At 45.7% G+C, this 21,302-nt stretch overlaps 1 protein-coding gene across 2 annotated transcripts in view; it reads left to right on the top strand.

Annotated features, from left to right (window-relative positions):
- The first annotated feature begins 2,091 nt into the window (after positions 1-2,091).
- The window catches only part of ADCY9 (adenylate cyclase 9), a 91,737-nt gene continuing 72,526 nt past the window's right edge, over positions 2,092-21,302 (top strand). For both annotated transcript variants that reach the window (XM_066198466.1, XM_066198465.1), the window contains exon 1: positions 2,092-4,180. In XM_066198466.1, the coding sequence (XP_066054563.1) occupies positions 2,482-4,180 (1,699 nt within the window). In that variant the 5' untranslated portion in view covers positions 2,092-2,481. The remainder of the gene's footprint in view (positions 4,181-21,302) is intronic.

The raw sequence follows: 21,302 nt of genomic DNA, 5'->3' as shown, positions 1-21,302 counted from the left end.
CATAAATCTTACAGGTTTGCATAAAAAACTATAAGCATAGGTAGTTTTACCTTAAATTCTCTGCCAATGAGGTAAAAAACTTTTTTCCTTTTCCCACCATGCCTTTGAATCCTTGGAAGCTGTTGCACTTCTTTAACCCTGCAGATTAAATAAATTCATCATCCTGTATGAAGTAAAAATGTGACTTAAAGTATATTTAGATGAATCAATTAAAAGAAGTTTTAGTAAATTTATCAATTAATAGCCAAGCCCAGTAGGCCACCCTGCCTTTCTGCTCTGTCAGCTCAGGGATTTCTCTCTTCCCAACAGTGTTTATGTAAGAGCTGCATGGTAAGCAGCACTTGCTATAAAATATTGATCAGCTGAGCCATTAGCTGGAATTCAAGAGACAACTATGTCACAGCAAAACCAGAACAATTATTGGTATTGACTGGAATTTTTTAGAGATTATTTTGATATTTGAGCATGTCAGGAAATACAAATTTCTTCTAAATAATAATACTAGAAACATATGTTACAGCACGGTTACCAGACATCTTTACAAAGGAAATGGAAAATAGGGCAGGTTTCAGTTTCAGTAACTGTGTGGCCATGGATTTTCTATTACTATTTTTGAAAAAGAGTATAGAGAGTCATAGATCATCACGGCTGGAAAAGACCTCCAAGGCCATTGAGTCCAACCTTCGACCCAATAGTACATGCACACTAAACCATACTGTGAAGCACCATGCCCACTTGTTTTTTGAACACTTCCAGGGATGGTGACTCCACCACTGCTGTGGGTGCCTTGTGCCAGCACCTGACCACCTTTCCAGCGAAAAAAAATTCTTCATACCTGATCGGAAGATGTCTTGGCACAGCTTGAGGCTGTTTCCCCTTGTCCTGTCCCTGTTCCCTGGGAGCAGAGCCCGACCCCCCCGGCTGTCCCCTCCTGTCAGGGAGTTGTGCAGAGCCACAAGGTCCCCCCTGAGCCTCCTTTTCTCCAGGCTGAGCCCCTTTCCCAGCTCCCTCAGCCTCTCCTGGTGCTCCAGCCCCTTCCCAGGACACTTCCAGCCCCTCAATGTCTGTCTTGTCTTGAGAGGCCGAAAACTTTACCCCGGGATTGGAGGTGCCCCAGCACAGGGGTGGTCACTGCCCTCTGGTCCCTCTGGCGACAATATTACAATTATTACATTAGCACCATCGGTTTTATTTTAAGGGATGATGTGGTCTTTAGAGGAGAAGGGACTGCAGGAGGAAGGACTGCTGAAGTGCTTCGCTGGGGAAGGCTCATCTGGAAAAAAGTAAATGGGATTCAGGAAAGGAGAAACCACAGCAGGAAGAGCTGGGGCTGGAGCTGAGGGGCTGAGAGGAATGAGGTGGGACCAATTTGGGAACATCACCTGTGAGCAAGGGTGAGGGATGCAGAGCTGGGGAGAGGAGAGGGAGCTAGAGCACCAGCAGAGAGAAGCCTTGTAAAGAAGGAAAGCCACGGTCCATCTGCGACAAGAGATAATGAAACCGAGGGAGCGGTGCAGGCGAGATAGCGTCGGCCATAAACAAGCGGAGAACGAGAAGAAAAATAACCCAGCGAGTTTGCAGCGGGGCTCGGGCTGAATTGTTTGGCGAAGTGCGCGTTGTCTGCGCATGGCAAATGTCAGCCGGTGGGGAGGGCGGTGGCGGGGGCAGCCTAGGAACCCCGGCCCCCGGCGCCGAGGACCGTTCCCGCTGAGGGGCCGCCCGGCTCCCGCCCCCCCTCGCTGTCCCGTCCCCGCCTCGCGGAGAGCGCCACCGACATCACGCCCATCCCTCTCTGAGGGGACCGTCCGCACTCCTGCCCGCGCCCCTCGCACCGAGGCGGGAAGCGTGTGTTTGTGTGTCGGGGGGGCGCGCTCCCGCCGCGCCGCCGCGCCCAATTGGCCAGCGGGGGCGCGCTCCCGCAGCCCCCCGGAGCCCCCCCCCCGCGCCGTGAGGAAGATGGTGGCGGCCGCTTGAGCGCGTCCTCGCGCTCCCCTTCCTCCCCTCAGACGGGCGGGCGGGCGGGCGGAGCGGAGGGGAGCGGCTGTTGCTGCCGTCCCGGCTGGGCGGGCGGCTGAGGGCGGGAGGCGGCCCCTCGTCGGCGGCCGTGCGGGGAGGAAGCGGCGGGTAGCTGCAGCCGACATGGAGGAGCGGTCCCCTCCCGGCGGGGGCCCGGCGTCCCCCCCGCGGGGCTGAGCCAGCGGGCCCGCCCGCCCCGCGCCTCGGGAGGGCTGCGGGGGAGCGGGGCCAGCGGCGGGCGGCGGCAGCCCCGGCCCGGCTCGGCCCAGGCGAGGGGACTATGCGGGGCTGCCCCGGCGCGCTGTGTGCGGAGCCCGGCGAGCGGCCGATCGCCGCGGCGCTGCCCGGCCGCCCCTACGCGGCGGGGACCGGAGGAGACTAGAGGCGACTCTGCGAGGCGCCCGGTGGCTTCGGCAACCCCAGAGACCCAAGTCCGGCGCGGGCTCTTGAGGAGGAATTGACAACATGGCTTCCCCACCGCACCAGCAGCTGCTGCATCACCACAGCACCGAGGTGAGCTGCGACTCCAGCGGGGACAGCAACAGCGTGACGGTGAAAATCAACCCCAAGCAGCACCAGGGCTGCACCTCTTCCAAGCACTGCAAGTACAGCATCTCCTCCAGCTGCAGCTCGGGGGAGTCAGGGGGCACCCGCCGAGCCGGCGTAGCGGGCGGCGGTGGCTCCGGCCTCCGCCGGCAGAAGAAGCTGCCGCAGCTCTTCGAGAGGGCCTCTTCGAAGTGGTGGAACCCCAAGTTCGACTCCAACAACCTGGAGGAGGCTTGCATGGAGAGATGCTTCCCGCAGACCCAGCGCAGGTTTCGCTATGCCCTCTTCTACATCGGCGTGGCCTGTCTGCTCTGGGGCATCTACTTCGGCATACACATGAGAGAGAAACAGATTGTTTTCATGGTGCCGGCTCTGTGCTTCCTCCTGGTATGTGTAGCTTTTTTTGTGTTCACTTTCACTAAGACTTATGCCCGCCATTACGTATGGACTTCGCTGATACTCACCCTCCTGGTGTTTGCTCTGACCCTCGCTCCGCAGTTCCAGGCTCTGAAGCCTGTCTCAGGAAGTGGTGACATGTCCAACCGGACTCAGCCGGCAGATCCCACGGACACTTGTCTTTCTCAAGTGGGCAGTTTTTCTATGTGTATTGAAGTGCTCTTGTTGCTTTACACAGTGATGCACTTACCCCTGTATTTAAGCTTGTTTCTGGGACTGTCGTACTCGGTCCTCTTCGAGACCTTTGGTTATCACTTCCGTGATGAGAACTGTTTCACACCTCTGGGAGCTGGTGCAGTTTACTGGGAGCTGTTGAGTAAAGCCTTCCTGCACATCTGCATCCACGCCATCGGTATTCACTTATTTATCATGTCCGAAGTCAGATCAAGAAGCACATTCCTGAAAGTGGGGCAATCCATCATGCATGGAAAAGACTTGGAAGTGGAAAAAGCCCTGAAAGAGAGGATGATTCATTCTGTTATGCCAAGAATAATAGCCGATGACTTAATGAAGCAGGGGGATGATGAAAGTGAAAACTCCATCAAACGTCATTCCACCTCAAGCCCCAAAAACAGGAAGAAGAAGCCCTCCATACAGAAAACCCCCATTATATTCCGTCCTTTTAAGATGCAGCAGATAGAGCAAGTGAGCATTTTGTTCGCAGATATTGTTGGCTTCACTAAAATGAGTGCCAACAAATCAGCCCATGCCCTGGTGGGGCTCCTGAACGACCTCTTTGGACGCTTTGACCGTCTGTGTGAGGACACTAAATGTGAGAAAATCAGCACTTTGGGAGACTGTTACTACTGCGTGGCCGGCTGCCCCGAGCCCCGGGCAGATCATGCCTACTGCTGCATCGAGATGGGCTTGGGGATGATCAAAGCCATCGAGCAGTTCTGCCAGGAGAAGAAAGAAATGGTGAACATGAGAGTCGGTGTTCACACTGGGACAGTCCTGTGTGGCATTTTGGGGATGAGGAGGTTCAAGTTCGATGTGTGGTCCAACGATGTCAATTTGGCCAATCTGATGGAGCAGCTCGGGGTGGCTGGGAAGGTCCATATTTCGGAAGCTACTGCCAAATATTTGGATGATCGTTATGAAATGGAGGATGGAAAGGTGGTTGAGCGCGTCGGTCAGAGCGTGGTAGCCGACCAGTTAAAAGGTACGTGCTTTTTATTTTGTGCTTGTTTTTCTTTTGTGAGGGAACGGAGTTGCCCCAGTGCCTGCTTTGTGCTCGCTGGCCGTGTTTTACATTTAACTCGGTGCGCTGATGATCGCAAGCACCCAGGGCAATTACAGGATGAAAGATGCCACGGAGATAAGCGTGGAAGATCATCTGTGGTACTCAAAATAGGCTTTAAAACTCAGCGCTCCTTCTGAGAGTGTTGCCTTGTAGGGAGGAGAAGGTTCATGTGTTAGCTGTCTGCAAGTGGTTTTTGTTTTACTGTTGTGTGTCATCCTTTAATTCAGTAAGTAAACTTGTTAATTGACTTCATGTGCCATACAGAGAGCATATGTGTTTTGCAAAATTATGTATATCTGTGAAAAGGTTTTTTTGGCATCGGGAGAGTTGGGACTGCGAAGGCATTTGGGAAAAATGACAGCTGGATTCACAGAAAGAAATGAGCACTGTAGATTTGGCAGTTTGATATGGCGAGTTGTTGCAGTTTGGAGTTCGGCTGGAAAAAGTTACTCAGGTGGCTCAGTGAGCTGGCAGATGCTCTCATGTCTGCAGTTCGAAGGATCTGGGGATGAAACGGCAAATTTGCCTTTTGGAGAAGACAATGAAGGATCCTCCAGTTCCCCTTGGTTAAGAGTCTGATTTTCCTTTTTCTCCAGCGTTCATTTCGAGGCGAGACTCTTGGCTGCTTTCTAGCAGCACTTAGAGGCGCGTGGAGGAGGATTGTACGGGCTGAGGATTTAATTGTCTCTTTTGTCAAAGCTGTGTCTCTTCAGTGCCGTGCCTTTGTCTCGCAGAGAGATTGTTGTCTGCAGTGCTCGTAGTCCGAGGTGGGGAGCAGATGGATCAAAATGGGAGTGGAATATGTAACAAGCCCCCTTATGCTCTGTGAGTTTATTCCTTCTGCTTGTAAAAGTACCATTTTGATGAAGTAAACTGGAAAACTGAGTGGAAGAACCCGAAGGAGTCATAAACTGGCGTTGTGATGGAGGAAGGAGATATTTGTGGCAACAAACACAAAAGGAGGCCAGGATGGTGGTGGAAAGGTCAGCGAGTAAGGACGTGGGGAGAGCACTGCGGAGCGGTGGTGGCAGTGGCAGCCGCTTGCCCCTGGCAGGTGCTTGTTTTGATGTGACACAAAAACTTATTTTTGGTGAGCGAGCTGTCCGTGTGCATGCGGCAGCAGCGGGGCTGCAGCGGGCGGCTCACGGCGAGCCGCGACATCGGCGCTGACATTGGTGCCTGGGAGCCGCGGGGCTCCGGCAGATGTGTGTCCCTGGGCTTTGGCTTTCTGTTTAGCTTCTAAAAATACAAATTCAGTCAATTTCTTTGGAAAGTGTTGACACTGATGGATTTCAGTGGGAGTGTGCTTTCAAGAAAACGGCATCAGACGTAACCTCGTTGTTACTCTAAGATGAATTTTGCTGTTCTAATGGAAATAAATTGAACAGGTTGTGGAGATACATCCCTGTGATATTTCCTTCTTCCATGTACCTTTACAGCCAAATGCAGTGCGAAGGCTGCGTTGTAGCAACAAATAAAATTCACTGGTTTTGCTGCATTTATATCTGTTGTCAATATTAATCCCAAACTGACATGAACTTAGTTGTGGAGACTGATGGTACTGCTCCTAAATCTTCTTCTTTATTTGTTTATATTTTCTGGGAGATCACAAGAGCACTGTGTAGAGCAATTATACCACATGCCAGCAGTGGGTTTTTCATGGTCTTTCTCAGACTTCTGTTCTGTCCTTGGTTGCATTTACCATGAGAGGGCACAGGTTGCTCTGCCTCCCCAGTACAGAGGTTTGGATTTTGCAGCTCTGAATGCCTTTCACAACTCCTGCTTCAGCCAGGGTACTACAGATGGACAACCTGATATGCAGTCTAGATAAGATGAAATTTGCTTTGTGAAGTGACATTTAATGGTTTCTTTTTACCCTGAAATGTAGCTGGAGCATGTGGTAAGAGTTACTTTAACGAGGAGTATGGGTTGGGCTTTGCTTTTTCCCCATTTCCCTTCTGTATTTTTTTGTAGAACTGTAATCAGCTGCCATTTCTTACCAATGTCTTACGCAGTTCTAGAAATCAGAGGCTGTGTGCATTTCTAAGCCAAGCAGACCTTTTGCCATGACTGCCCTCAGCCACAGGTTCGTAGCACACTTACTCTGTTCCCTCCCATGCACAGACCCTCAGGGGATGTGGTAGTTAGTGGGTGCTTCAGAGCTGCCCATTTTTTCCTGTTTCCTCAGAACTTTGCTCTGCAGCCAGATTACTCAGCTGATAGGTAAATGCCGTCAGGGGAAAAAATACATCAAAGCCAATGATAAAAGCCATCAACCAGCAGTGCCACGGGCTGGTGTGCAGGAGCTGCTGCAGGGGAGGGTTTTGTTAGGGAGCAGCTCTGAGATTTTAATGAGGGAAACTGAGATTTCACCTCTTAATTAATTGATCTCTGCCAAGCACCTGCTCAGTTCTGTGAATGGAGGTGCTGTCAGGAAGCTTTGCTTTACTGTTTTCCCTGAGAATCTGTTGATAGTAGCGATAGAGATGAGGAAGTTTGTAGTGGTTGTTTAATTATGTCATACCCATACTCTCTTCATAGAAGTGCTGTGCAGATAACAGACTTATGCTTTGCTTCCCTACCAGTACTTCAATTCTCAGCTTCCTTTCAACCTTTAATATCTTAATTATATCCTATTTTTAATGCTGCATGTCTAGTATATTATCTCTTAATTGTCTGAGCTGCAGCAGTCGTAACAATCTTTGAGGCTGAGTCCACAGGAGCAAGTAAACCCTTCAAAGAGCAAAACAGGAGGTGCTGAGCACATGATGTCCACGTTCCACTCTCTTCAGGACTTCTACCTAACACTACTCCTGGAGCAGGTCTTGAACAAAAGTACCTCTGTGGCTGGAGCACGTCAGGCGTGCTCCTGGAGCCAGTCCTTTGGCTCACTTCACCCCGAAGGAACCCAGGTACAGCTCTCCAATGTGCACCAAAGCAGGGTGTGGAGGAGTCACTTGGGCAAACTGCTTCCAAACCCTGCTGCCCACTCAGTTTGAAGTACTCAGGTTCGTGTACCCCAAGTTGTCCTAGTGCTGCTCTTCCTGATCTTTGGAGATGGGGCAAAACTAGATTTCTTTCTGTTTTATGGTTCACTGGAATCTTAGGATGGGAATATCTTTTCTTCCTCCTTTGCTTTCTTGGCTCCTTAGTGCAAGCTGTGGGGCCCTGGTATGTTCCTTATTGTTTCAAACTTTGGAATGAAATAGCTGGTGTTTAAAAGAAACCAACAAGGAGAGCTTGCCAGTGATGCCTTGCAATATTTTTGCCTATTTCTGTGTTTTAAGATTCCTTAGACCCCCTGTTTTCACAGTACCTGATCCCCTTGGATGCGAAGGGAGTGCAGGAGAGCGGTGTGGTGGTGAATTTTTGAAGTCCGCGGATAAACCCCAACCATCAGTTCAATTATATCTCCCATAATAATTTTTCTGTAGGATTTGAAACAATTCACTTTTTCTGTTTTCTTGCAGAGCTTCCTAGCAAATAAGTGTATTGAAGATTATGAGGTACTGAGAGTCACACAACACAGGTTAATGTGTCCCTTTCGAGCTCCGGAGGCAGAGTTCTCTTGGGATATAAAATGTTCTGCTTATGGAAATATTTTTGTTTTGCTCTGTTCTTCTTGGTTGTTTGCATTTCTCTCTCTTGTTGCTTGGGAGGTCACAATATTGCTATTTACCAGCCAGCAACTCTTCCAGAAATACCAGGGTCACCGGCATCTTGTTTTTTGAGTGCTCAAAATACGTAAGCACGTTGGGGCAAGAATGCTTTCTCTGTGTTTACAGGGCACAGCACAGCAGAACCATGATTTCATTTAGGGCCTCTCTGTGTGCCCTGATACCCAAAATAATTCCCGAACTTTCTGCAGCCGGACATCTTCTTGTTCAGTTTGCCTCAAGGAGTGGCTTTATTGCTGTATTCCTGTTAGAAGCTCTTGACAGTACAGCCATGCTTTTCTCTCTGATTCTGTCCCTTATTTCATTGGGGAGGAAATGCTAAGGGATTCTTGTGCTCTCTGTCACCTGGCTGAGCCAGGGCTGGTGGCACAGGGAAAGTTGTGGCTTTCGCAGCACTTAACTGCAGGAGCATCCACCAGGTCACCTGTGGCCAGCAGTGGCTGTTCCTGATAAAGCTTATCAAAGATCTCCAGCTGATGTGCTGCTTTCACTGTTCTCTCTGTTTCTTTTAATATCTGTTAATAATTTAAAATATTTCTGTAGTAATAAGTAAATTGGTTATGACAGTCACCATTTTGCTCAATGGTGAAACCTTTTAGTCCATGAATAGCCTGGCTCTTTACAGGGTGGCAACCTGTGAGCCAGGGGATGCTTTTCCCATGGCACATGGGATGCAGCTCTGCTTGGTGACTTGATCCTCCACTGCTGCTTCACCTTTGGGTTGCTGGGAGTACGGCACGGGTGTTCCTGAAGGACAAAGATCTTGGGTCAGGTTATGATGAGATAAATGATTGGAGTTTTCTTCCCTTCCTCCCCTCTGTGGCTGGTCAGGGGAGAGCAGGATCCCACCCTGAGAGCACTGGAGTCCCCTGCCTGCCCTGACTCCTTGTCCTTTACCAGCGCTGTGCACAGAGGACCTGTAGCTGTCATGTGCTTGTGGACGTTCAGAGAATCAGATGAAAGATCAGATGAAAGTTTTCCTTGGCTTTTGGAGCCCAGCCTGCTGGGCACAGTGTAAATCTAGAAGGCTTGTGCTCATGCCAGCAGGATGGCTCTGCAGAGAGCTCTGCAGATTCAGCTTTGCTGTGGGGCTAAGGGCAGCTTTAGTCTTTGACGAGTGAGGGGTTTGGAGTCAATGAGGGGGGTTAGGGTGCTTGTCTTGTGTCTCGCCAGCTGCTGTGCAGGTCTTTCTGTTCAACTTCTGTTTCATCATGTTCCATAAATGCAAGTCTTTAGATACAGGCCTTTTATATTTATTGAACTGGCTTGTGACACACTGTGATTCTGGATTTCATGTGTTCTGATACTGATCTGATGATCAGGCAAAAATAGAACAAATGTCCATTTTTTAAAAAACTGGTAATTAAGTAAGCATGTGTAGGTATTTCCACTTTCCCACAAAGAGAATTTTGGGTGCTGACCATGACAGTAAATTGTAGTGGTCAGCCAATTTATCAGTTTTACATAATCTGACCTATTAACAGCTGTTGAGGTAGTGGCTCATGATCTTATGTGTGACAGTGAAGATAAAATACCATACACAGGTTCACTTCACTCCTGTATTTCAAAAATGGAAAGTGTTCAGTGACAGATAAAGAATAATAATTAGAGATAATTTGCACGAAGGCATATTGCCAGGGAGAAGCAAATTCTACATTGATTTAACATTTTGACATGATCTGTAATTTTACCATGTAATAGCATAAAGAAAAGGAGGTAAATAGTGAATATAGTTGCTCAACCTGGTTCTTGTCAAGTCTTCACTGTGGAGATGTCATTCATAGCTCTAAACAAAAGAAAGAACTCAGTAGGAAAACCTATAGTGATTATTGACCTTTCCAAATATGACTTGGTAAAATGACATAACTTTATCTCTAAGTAAACCTGAGTTTTTGTGCAGGTACGACTCAGATTGCTGCCAGACCTGGACAGGAAGGTCACAATTTCTCCTAATTTGGAGGAAGATTTTTTGAGTTGCTCATAGTTTTATATGTGCAAAACCAAGTAGAAAAATCTCTCCATTAAAAACATTCACACTTCAGCTGCTTTTATTATTTAAGGGCAGCTTGGATGTTGGCATTTGAGCCTTTGAGCTTTGATAACTTGTTTGCAGGCTAATTCAATTGGATGGACACAGTGAAAAATAATTTTTTAGCATAGTTAGAACTCATGTAAGGTTCTACACTTTGGAGGGGATGGAGCCTGGCCCTAACCATACACTTTGTTTAGCAGCGTGGCCTCCAGTTTCAATTTCTCATGTCCTGACACTAATTAATAAATGAGTCAAGGCACTATTGAGGGTCTGGTTGTCAAGTGTTGCCGCTCTGCCTCTTTAAGCCCTGTATGAGCACTGTGGAGTGAAGGATCAGCTTCAACAGACCTTAGAACATCTGCATCCTGCAGGAGCTCAAGTGAGCATGGCCACAGTGGAGCTTCATTCCAGAATATGGGAGAGGTGAGGGCTGAGATCTCGGGGGCTGTGATAGTGGAGGGACACCATGGCTTCTGCTGCATTCTGTGATCATCATCTGCAGTCTTTGACCTGTATTTCTGTCTTTGCCTACCCCAAATCTGGGTGCATGATGTACACAGGTACCCTACAAATTGCAAGTCTCAGCTTCCTTGTCCTGTTTACATCAGAAAATCTATAAGAGGTAGGGAGCTGTTTAAATGCACGAGATCGCCTTCTTTAAAGGAAAGCCTTGACGTGGTGCTTTTTGGGGGAAAAGATTGATGGAAAAGACAAAACTAAGTCAAAGACATGTCATTTATATTCATCTTCTGTCGTGAGGAGGATGAATTGAATGGGTTGTTTAAAACTCTTTTTGCAGTTATTTCACAATATGTACTTCACGTCTGCTGGCAGGCAAAGAATATAAGAATTTACAGTCACCACTTTTAAAATACAATTTCAATGGATTTCAGTTTGCTGTAGATTGTCCTGGAATATTATTAAAATGAGGAAATTAGAATTATTTCCTACCATCTACAGTTTGTGTGTTTGCTCTCTCCCTTGATCCTGAATCACAGGCTCACTCCATCCATCCTGGCTCTGTAAGGAGAGACAGCCATTCCTCTTTCCGTTACAGCTGACACTTGAAAATTCTCAGCTATTTTTAGATGATTTTCAATCTCATTTCTGTCCTTTGAAAAGAAAGAAAGAAAAACAAAATTCCTAGCCTTTAAATTTTTAACTTCCAGTGGGAGTTGCTTTTGCAGAGAAGCCAGCTAGTCAATATAGCCCCATTAACACATTTTAACAGGTTCTGTTATATAAGTTTGCATTATTGCGATGGCTTTTTCATAGGTTTGGAGGGAATTGTTGGAACTCAATTTAAAGAAGAGCCATGCAGGGCTTGAAAGTGTAGCTGCTTGCTTCCAAGTAATAATTTGTGAAAATATAAAGTGGCAGTTGGAAAAGAAGCCTTAACTGAGGATGTACCATGGAATTACAGCTCGTTCTTTCCGCAGTGGTCGTGTTTGGGCACAGCTTCTGTCTTAGGCAGCAGGACAGATCTGGCTGGTGAGGTGATTCTGGCAAGGCATTACTCTGTATTGGACTACACCAGGAATCTTTACTGCCCTTTCAAGCCAAATTGTTTTCACCAAATGAATATTCTCTTTCATCTGCCCCCCCGAGTTTTTTAACCTTGAGCAATAAGCCTACTAGTTATATGGCTTGAGGGATTGGTGTTTTTTCATGGTTCTGAAATTTCTTTGTGGAAGAACAAAGTGTTCTAGATATATTTCTTCAGCTAGCATCCCTCAGATTCAGAATCTCCCTCTCAACTGCCTGTAAATAAATTTTTTGAGTTTGTATTTGCTACAGTAACTTACTGTGGGAATTCTTGGCAAACCATCTAAATAACGATTATATTGCAAGTCTTTCTTTCACTGATAGCACTTACTGTTCCTCTTGTTGCACGTCTAAAACTGTTGCCTTCGACTTGACTTGATAAATTTAGAAATCATGTTGCTGTCATAAAATAGCATTACTTATAAAAATCTCCAAAATTGGCACAGGCCAGAAGAACTGGCTGAATAAAGTCCTCTAGCTTGGTGATGGGATCTTTCCTTCTGCCTGCTGTTTAACATGTGTGGGAACGTGCAAACAAAGGAAAAGTAACATCTTGATCCTCTGCTCATGAAATAGCAGTTTACTTCCTTTTGGGTTTGTTTTTTTTTTTCCCTTCAGCTGAAGTGAACTCAAACCTGCTTGTGTGGATGTCGTCACAGGCTAGAATTCCCAGAGCTCCTGCTGGGTACATGATTCCGTAAACCAGCGGTCCTGCCACTGCTATGGAGGCAGAGGGGCTGTGCAGAAAAGAGCCCAAAAGCATCCAAATTCAGCTGTCTCTGTTTATAGAAACTTAATTTCCTTCCAGTGTTACTAATTTTTAGGCCTTGATGGGAAGGCCTTCAAAACAGAGGGGGGAAAAATGGAAAGCAAAACAAACTGATAAACAATACCACTGATATTAAAAATTATTTGAAGGGACAAAGTGGTTGTAGTTTGACTTCGTTTAACTGCACGATAAGCAAAAAGCACTAAAAACCCTCAACAAAACCTGCCTCATAAAAAAAGTAAAGTCTATAATTGAAATAAAACATGCTATGAAACATTGACACAGACCACAGAAAATGCATAAAAACTACTTCTTCTGATATTGGATGCTTAATTATTTAAGTTCATTAGATAAATGAGGATGTTTGAGTCAGAAATGGGGTCTTTTCAGTTTTTAAATGTGCAGCTTTGCTGTTTGACTCGGATGCACGTGCCTGAGAGATGAAGTAGAAGTTAATTTTTGGTTGTGCTGTTTTCTGAAGACCTCTCTGGGAAGCTTTTCCGTAGGTGTTTCCAGTAGTTCTTGGAATCAGATTCTTGCTTTCTTTAACTCGTGTTCAGTGGACGCATGAAGAGTGTCCTGTAGCTTCTGAGTGTCTCTAACCTCTGACCAACTTGGACGAGCGTCCAGCAGATAAATCTTTTGGAATTGCTCGGGGCCTGACAGGAGCGGTGCTACAGGCAGGATGTAATGAGGAAATGTTCTTGTATAAGGACATTATTTGCAAAGAGACCAGGTACAACATCAGCTCCAAATTTCCTTTGTTTAGACAGCGTGATGCTTGGGAAGAGCAGTTTCCAGCAGGTCTGAGTTCGGCTTGTGCTCGGAGAAATGGCCACAGGCTTCCAGGGCAGGGATGGAGACTGTGCTGTCACACGCAGTGACTGTGCACCAGCAGATCTGGGCAGGCTTTGATCCAAGGCTTTTCTAGCTTTTCCTATCTATTTCCAGTTTTTAAAACTTGCCTCTTATTTGGAGTGGGTCCAGAGGAGACCATGAAGTTGATTAGAGGGATGGAGCACCTCTCCTATGAGGAAACACTGAGGGAGTGGGGAATGTTCAGCCTGGAGAAGAGAAGGCTTTGAGGTGACATAGTTGTGGTCTTACAGAACCTGGAGGGACCTGACAAGAAACGTAAAGAGAGACCATTTACAAGGGCCTGGAGGGACAAGACAAGGGGAATGGCTTCCCACTGGCAGAGGGCAGGGATGGATGGGATATTGGGAAGGAGTTGTTCCCTGGGAGGGTGGGGAGGCCCTGGCACAGGGTGCCCAGAGGAGCTGTGGCTGCCCCTGGATCCCTGGCAGTGTCCAAGGCCAGGCTGGATGGGGCTTGGAGCAACCTGGGATGGTGGGAGGTGTCCCTGCCCAAGGCAGGGGTAGAACTGGGTGGGCTGTAAGGTCCTTTCCAACCCAAATAATTCTATGATTCTGGGAAGTTGCATCTATCTGACTCCTTATTTGGGACTGATCTTGCTAGTAAGATCCATGTTATGAAAGAGATTCGCTCTCTTGCACGTATAAGTTACTAATGAGACAATACGAATAGTGTTTAATGTTTTACTTGCTGCTTGGCAATGTGGCATCATCTAGAAGCAGAGAGTGTTCTTAAAAATACCACGTGAGGATGAGAAAATTTATGATAAGTTGTTTCATAATTCCAATAAACCATTTAAGAGAAACACACACCCCGTGCCTCACCCGAGGTTCTGGAATCCTTAATGAGGAACTAAATTTTTTCTGCTGAGAAGTTAAAGTAAGGTATAAGTCTTTGGTTATGAAACATTGTTGCTGCTGGAATTTGCTGTGGATACAAAGATAAATAAAAGATCTGCTCCTCTTCACTGAAGTCACATTTTCTTACCTGTGTCAGATACTTTAATTTGATATTTGATGATGATTTTCCACAAATAAGTCCAAAAATCTCAAATTCCATAAAGCTGTTGAGTTCATAGAATTGTGGAGTAGTTTGGGTAGGAAGGGACCTTGAAGATCATCCAGTTTCTGCCTCCCTACCTTGGGCAGGGACACCTTCCACCATCCCAGGTTGGTCCAAGCCCCATCCAGCCTGGCTTGGACACTTCCAGGATCCAGGGGCAGCCACAACTTCTCTGGGCACCCTGTGCCAGGGCCTCCCCACCCTCCCAGGGAGCAATTCCTTCCCAATCTCCCAATAACTGCCCTCTGGCCGTGGGAAGCCATTCCCCCTTCTCCTGTCACTCCATACTCTCTCTTTCCTGCATGTATATGTGTATATATAGCATTTCAGTAACTATGTGCACCCTTAGAATGTTTTTTATTTGAAAATGATCCGAGTCATTGCCACAGTCTGTTATTTCTCCATAATCAGATGCTTGAATCCTGTTCAGTCAGCTTGGAAAACGTCTTTGATTCTTGTAGCACAAATGGCTGCGTGTTCATGAACTGGATGACACTTCTCACTAAAAGTTTTTCTTGGCTCTATTTAATCGAACTTACCTGTTGGTAGTGGAAAGTGGGAGCTTCAGCACATCAAGAATGCCATGTTTTAAGCATGAAGGCGGAGGATCCTCACAGGGAGGTGGTGATTTCCAAGCCCTGATGAAGCACTGGGATGATCCTTTTGCTTTGTTACTTATCCCTGCTCAGGGATGGAGCCAGTTTGGCCACGGCTGTTTGCTGATCAGGAGTCAGGAGTGATTTTGTGTCCATAATGGGGTACTGAAAGTGAATCAGACCATACGGGAGGCATTTTTATCAGGCACAGTGTTTTCTGTGTGTTCTAAAAAACGCGTGCGTGATGTGGCTATATTTAAAATGGAGTACATCTGTTATGCATTTAATTCTTTCCAAGATTTCAGGAGGTGACAAAGTTGGAATTTGTCTTAAAATTCAGATTAAAATTTTGTTTTTCCAAGTTAGGAGATTTGCCTGCTCAGCTTCCACCCTCACCAGTGCTTCTTTGAAGCAGTGAATTTGCAGAGCACTTAAAGGAACGGTATTAGTTATGTATTTTGGGATTTAGGTTGTGATGGGAGTTGTATGATCCTAATATCAGCCACAGCCAAGTGTGCAGCCAAGAGGGTCATAAATTACTGTGAGTTGTGCTGCTGCTGCTGCTGTAATGGAGCGGGATTGTGCTGACAGGGCGTTATTTGTCTACCTCATTTGGAGCAAAGGATTTGTTAATTCTTGTGCTGCTTAGTAAGTGCAGGAGTTGGACCATGCCCTACCAGTGTTTGGGGCAGCTTTTGAACAAATCCTCCGATTTCAAATGGCATTTGTTGAAGGTTACAGTTAGAATTGTGTCACTTCAGAGCGGAGCTGGTTGGATTTAACGGCAGAATTATCGATTTCTGGAAATAATGTCTTTGTGTGTGTTAAATGTCATCTTTGGGATGTTATGGTAACACAGCAGCCTGTGTGAGGGAAATACATAACACAATTCAGGAACTGCATCTAATATACATTGAGCATGCCTATAGCTTGTCTAAATAAAACAGCTTTAAATGTAGCCTATGACTCACTGATATAAGAAAAGCAAAATGTTGCTCTAAAAGTCTTTGCTGCTGTATTTAGGTGATTCAGTATAAAATCAGAGAACCACAGCATGGCTTGGGTTGGAAGGGACCTTAAAGCTCATCCAGCTCCACACCCTGCATGGGGAGGGACCCATTCCACAGTTCCAGGTTGCTCCAAGCCCCATCCAACCTGGTCTTGGACACTTCCAGGAATGGGGCATCCACAGCTTCTCTGGGCGACAGACACGAGGAGTTACCCTATAAACACAGATTTTTGGGCTCAGAAGAAGGATGGCGTGCAGTATTTATGAGAGTTTTTATTGCCCTTCCAATGCATATATAAAATTACAACCCTTCTTTAATGACTGTTGGAGGACAATCTTAGGGAGAATGAGCCACTGAAGTGTAGCTGGTGTTAGATGGTCATTGTAAGGGTTCATCCTTGGGTCTTTACTTGTAGACTGAGGCACCTCTCAGGCAAGGAGCAGTGTGAAACTAATGAAGCCTGTGCTGCTAGTGAAGTGGGACTGAGCCCCAGGGAGGTTTGCGTTGGCATAGTGACAGCAGAAAGACCCCAATAACCCACTCCACGTGTGCTGTCCTGCTCCTCCACACGGCTGAGGGGCTGTGCACTATCAAGGAAAGAGAGAAGGAGAGGCAGCCTGGATTCATGGCTGGGCCACAATCAAGCAAATCCAGCAAGGATCCCATCTCTGTGTTGGAGCTGGTCATGGCTCTGTTAGAACCTTGCAAGACAAAGAAATAGTTCTCATTTTCTGAGCTGTTTCGTCTCCTGATGTGACTTTGTCCTGTCTCCTAAATTGAAGGAAATCACGCTTTCAAGAAAGCCTAAAATAAATGTTTTGATTTATATTCATTTGGATATTTCTATATTAATATGTAGCTGAACCATGATAAATGGGGATGAAATTTTACTCTCTAGCATTTACTCTTTCCTTTGTCAGGGGATAAAAATCTCACATATTGTCACAGTACAGGCACTGGAAAGATCACCTGATGTGGATTAAAGGTGTGTTACTTGTGCGTGGATATTGCAGTAAAGGAGGGTGGGTGAGGTGCCTGGTTTGGAAACTAGAGAGTCCTTTAATTTTCCTAATGAACAAACTCCTCATCTGTAGCTGTGGTGCTTGTTCCTAAAACCCCCTTGTCTAGACGTTTGACTGTCTATTTGGCCATGCTCATTCGATTACCTGACAGAGGAGGTGGGTCCTCAATCCGACTCTACTCCAAGCTCTTGTTGGGTGTCTCAGGGGCTGTTCTGTGGTTCCTGCTTGCTCTTAAAAACTTCTAGAAAACCCTTCTTCAGTTTCCTGTTCCATGAAGTGTAATTTTTGCTAATGTGAAGAATTTTTAATGTGACAGCAGACACATCCTGAAGATGCAGCGATGAGGCGTTGCCTTGCTTGAGATTTCTACTGTACATTCCTCTCTGGGAATCCTAAACCCAGGTTTAAATCCTAAGCAGTCATACCTGTTTTCATTTCTGAACTGTGCCTGTGGTTCATGAGCGACACGAAGCGCTGGTCTGTGCTGAGGCAGGGACATGAGCTCATTTATTCATAAGAAGCTCTGCTAATGTTTTGGTGACAGTGGTTCCCAAAATGCTCTGTTTGAGGTTTGTCCAGAAATCCAGGTGCTTGTTACTGGAGCACGGTTAAATAGACTAAATAGTGAATAGTGAGCAGCTAAAATTAGTTTTATTGTTCCATGGGACACAGGGTGTCTCACTCTTTTTATTTTCTAATATCACAGTCCCACACATTTTCAGCCTACTGCATTTTTGTTCACACGTTGAAGGGGGAATAAAGGGGAGAATTGTACTTTGTGGCAGTATAAATCCTTCATAAAATAGTTGGAGGTCTTAAAAAGTCAAATCTGCATTTGGATATCAGAATGAAAAGAGATGGGGGACTGTGGGGGTACCAGGCACTCTCATTCCAAAAATGGGGTAAAGGATTGCAGGTTCAGCATAGCAGCATTTGAAGTTTTTTTTTTTTTTTTTTTTTTTTTTGTAATTTGTTTGTTTGCCTGTTTTAATACAAAGCAGGTAATGATTTCTCTTTCTTTTGTAATGTCACACTGGCTCTAGAAGACAGAGGGGTTTGAAGTGACACTTTTTTGGGAGGAAGGAAATGATTCTTTAATGGTCTAAAGTTTTCTGATGCTGCTTTGCATCTGGGGTAATTCCTGCTGTTTTTTGAACCAAAATTTAATTTTTTGGATGCTGGAGATAGAAAGAACATACTACAGCAGCAACAGTATATCCAAGATGATTTTTGTTTTCTTATGCTCCCCAAAGAAAAATCCAGGACCTTTAAAACGTGGAGGAGTCCCCACCTGTGCCAGATGTGGAAGTGACTAATTCAGTAAATATATCCAGCTAATAATTTTGTTTTGGATACAGGGGCTGCTTAGCACAACTGTTTATGTAAGTACTTCTCTTGTGAACGTGTCTCCATGTGTGGAGACACTGGGAGTTTTGGAACTATCAGTGTACATTGCACAAAAAAGTTTACATGTCTTTAGCTGGTGTTGTATCAGCCAAGACAGAGGAGAGCCAGTGTATCCAAACCATGAAGATCTGAGAGGTCATCACTAAAGTGATGTTGACAGCACAGTCAGTAAGTTGTTGAGTTTCTACGTGTTTGACTTTGAAATAGACTGTTATGAGATTTGGAGCTTTAATTGCTTAATTTTAAAATATATTGCCATTTTTAATTTTTTTTAATCTACTTTAAAAAGATGTTAATTGGTGAAAAAATGTTTTAAAGGAATCTAAGTGAAAGGAAGACGAACCACTGATATTTGGCCCAGTGGAGGATGATTAATTCCCATGTTCTCTTGAGCTCTGAGACCATGGTACCTCTCTCTTTCGTGAGCTCTCCATGGAGGCCGGGTTTTCCTTCTGCATGCTCTTCCATCCCCTTGATTGCAGATTTCAGGGGCCACGCAGGAGCTGAACTTTCTCCGTGAAGCACAACCCCATGATAGCCCATGTGCTCTAAAGAAAGGTCGTATTTGCTGGTAGATCATTCTTCCTCCTCCCAAAAAAACCTGACAGCTGTTTTAAGAAGTTATTTTCAGGCTGCAATGTGAAACTTGGAAGAGACCCAGACTTCTTTATAAACAAACTTTGCAGTCCTTGTCCCCTCCATAAAAAGTACTCCATATTTTTATTTAAGTTTCATGTAGTTGGTCCTATGTTAATGCTCTTGTTTATTCCCCTCTTTTTATTTGCTTCATTGTTCTTTCATGTTTGTTTGCCAATGATTCAAAAGCATAAACAAGTGGAGGTAGTGGTGGATTTTGTGGTGGGAGCTGTAATAGTGTTCTTAATGCAATTTGCTCATGTGAAATAGGAAAGGTAGGGTTTGCACATATTAGTACTCTAATGGTTTCTAGCCATAGAACTGGAGAGTAAAACTGACCTCTGGGCAATGTCTCACATATTTTGGTGCAAGTTTCCAAGGTCCAATAGCACTATGGCAGCTTTTCTCAAAATATTGTGGCTTTTTTAGATAATTTTGAAGTGTTTGTTTTCATTGTTCTCTTGCAACTGAAGATAATCCCTGTAGGCATTATGACAGCAAAATATTTTAATGGGATGGAAGCTGTTAAGGGGAAATACTTATTCCTAAATTTTCTTTTATATTTTTAATTACCCACTAGATTGTATCTTCTGAGAAGTAAATTAGAGAGGAATTTTGTGATGGTATTCATAAAAACTGGAAGACAGTGGGGAAATGGAAGCCAAAGGCTTGGTGGGTTACAGTGTGAGGGAAGAGATTGTAAGAAGTTGAAATCTGCACAAAACTAATCTGAAGCACTTTTGGGGGAGTGTTTAGTCATTATATCTCAGAAGTTGTTTCAATGGTAGAAGAAACATCAGTTAAAAAGATGTGAACCAAATGGAGAGAGCCTGTAAGAGAGCAGTTGGGAGGGACGGACGGATGGACGGATGGAAAAGAGCCAGGAACTGCAGTTGGGTTAGTCTGGAGGAAGAAGCTGCAGATGGAGAGATGGCCAAATTCTCCAGACAAGGAAAGGGTCACCTTTGGAGGGGAAGGAGCTGGGGCGGGAAGCCCTGTGCTTAGACTGCTGCAAGAGCGCTGCCGTGTGTGGGAACACCATCACCTCCAGCAGGAGTTCAGGAGCTCTGTGAGAACAGCTTTGGGCTGTGGCCTTGGGGCAGGCGAGGCCTGGAGTGGTGAGAAGGTACCAGCACCTCCCAGGAGGCATCAGAAAGCTGGAGCAGCCGTGGATTATAGGGATGGATCGCTGCTGCGCCACTGGGAATAACCACACAGTGTTTCAGCAAGATGGCATTGCAAGAATTTTAATCCTCTTTCTGAATAATTTGAATAATTTGGCATAGAGCTGTTGCTGATTTACTGAGGTGGTTGTTTTGGGGTTTTTTGTGTGTTGTGAACTGTCTGGCTTGTTCAGGACACGGAATGAAAGAGAATGCTCCACTCAAAGTAGATAGAGATGGTCTTTGCTGTCATGAAAAGCCACATGGAGCAGCAACGCTGGAGCTGTGCCTTTCCTCACCACTGGCATGGAGGTGGCCCATCCCAGTGGTTTGTTGCCCCTGAGGAGCTCAGGGGTGCACAGGTCCAGGTTTGCCCACACAGTGCAAGCTGCGTGTTGATATTGTGGTACCCATTTCTGGAAGGGAAATGTGGTGTGGGACAGATACTTGTTGCCCTCCCGCTGATGACAGCTGGCTGAGCAGAGCAAGGGGCTTCAGAGGGTTACTGTCTCTTTTTTTCTTCTTTTCTATTTTAGCATTTAATCAGTCTCTGCTTCTCATTACCAAAGTTTTTCCTATTGGTAGAAATCCAACATCCAATGATACTAATTTTTGTCTTTTTATGCACATGTATAAATAAGTATATAAATAAATCCATCAATTCAGTTAGTTCAGAACTGAAAAAAATACGTTGCAAAGGAACGTTTGGGGGTTGTTTTGCTTTTGATGTGAAAACCTTTGGATGCTGCAGCCTTTCCAAATGCCAAGGCAGAAGCCGGATGTCTCTTTCCACCCTTGGTGCTGGTGCTGCCGGAGCAGCCCATGCCCCTGGCAGGTGGGTGTGACAGCCCAGGGCAGCGGCGCCTGTGCGGGAGCAAATCTGCCTGTTGTGTCTTCTCTTTCCCTGTTTATCCACGTTTCCTTGGCCAGCCAGTCCAGTCGCAGTGCGCTGAGCCAGGCCTTGGTTTGCAGAGCTGCTGATCGCTGCTCTGAAGGTGCTTTTGTTGTGGGTACACTTGTGTGATAAGTTTTTGTGATTGCAAGTGTGTTTGTCGTTGGAATTTATTCCGCCCTGCTCTGGAGTTCTTGCATTTCCAAGTACCATTTAACTGGAAACTTCACTCACACTGTCTAAACTTACAAAAACAATCCAGATGTAGCTATCTGGAAAAGTTTTTGTGTGAGCTGTTCTTTCTGTATATTTTCCAAAATTACATTGTGAATGGTCAGATGAAAATGAAAAATG

This window comes from Chamaea fasciata, unplaced genomic scaffold (assembly GCF_029207755.1).
Source record: "Chamaea fasciata isolate MVZ Bird 193981 ecotype frontalis unplaced genomic scaffold, bChaFas1.0.hap1 SCAF_16, whole genome shotgun sequence".
In the NCBI taxonomy this organism is placed as follows: domain Eukaryota; kingdom Metazoa; phylum Chordata; class Aves; order Passeriformes; family Sylviidae; genus Chamaea; species Chamaea fasciata.
This window is presented reverse-complemented; position numbering and strand designations above follow the sequence as displayed.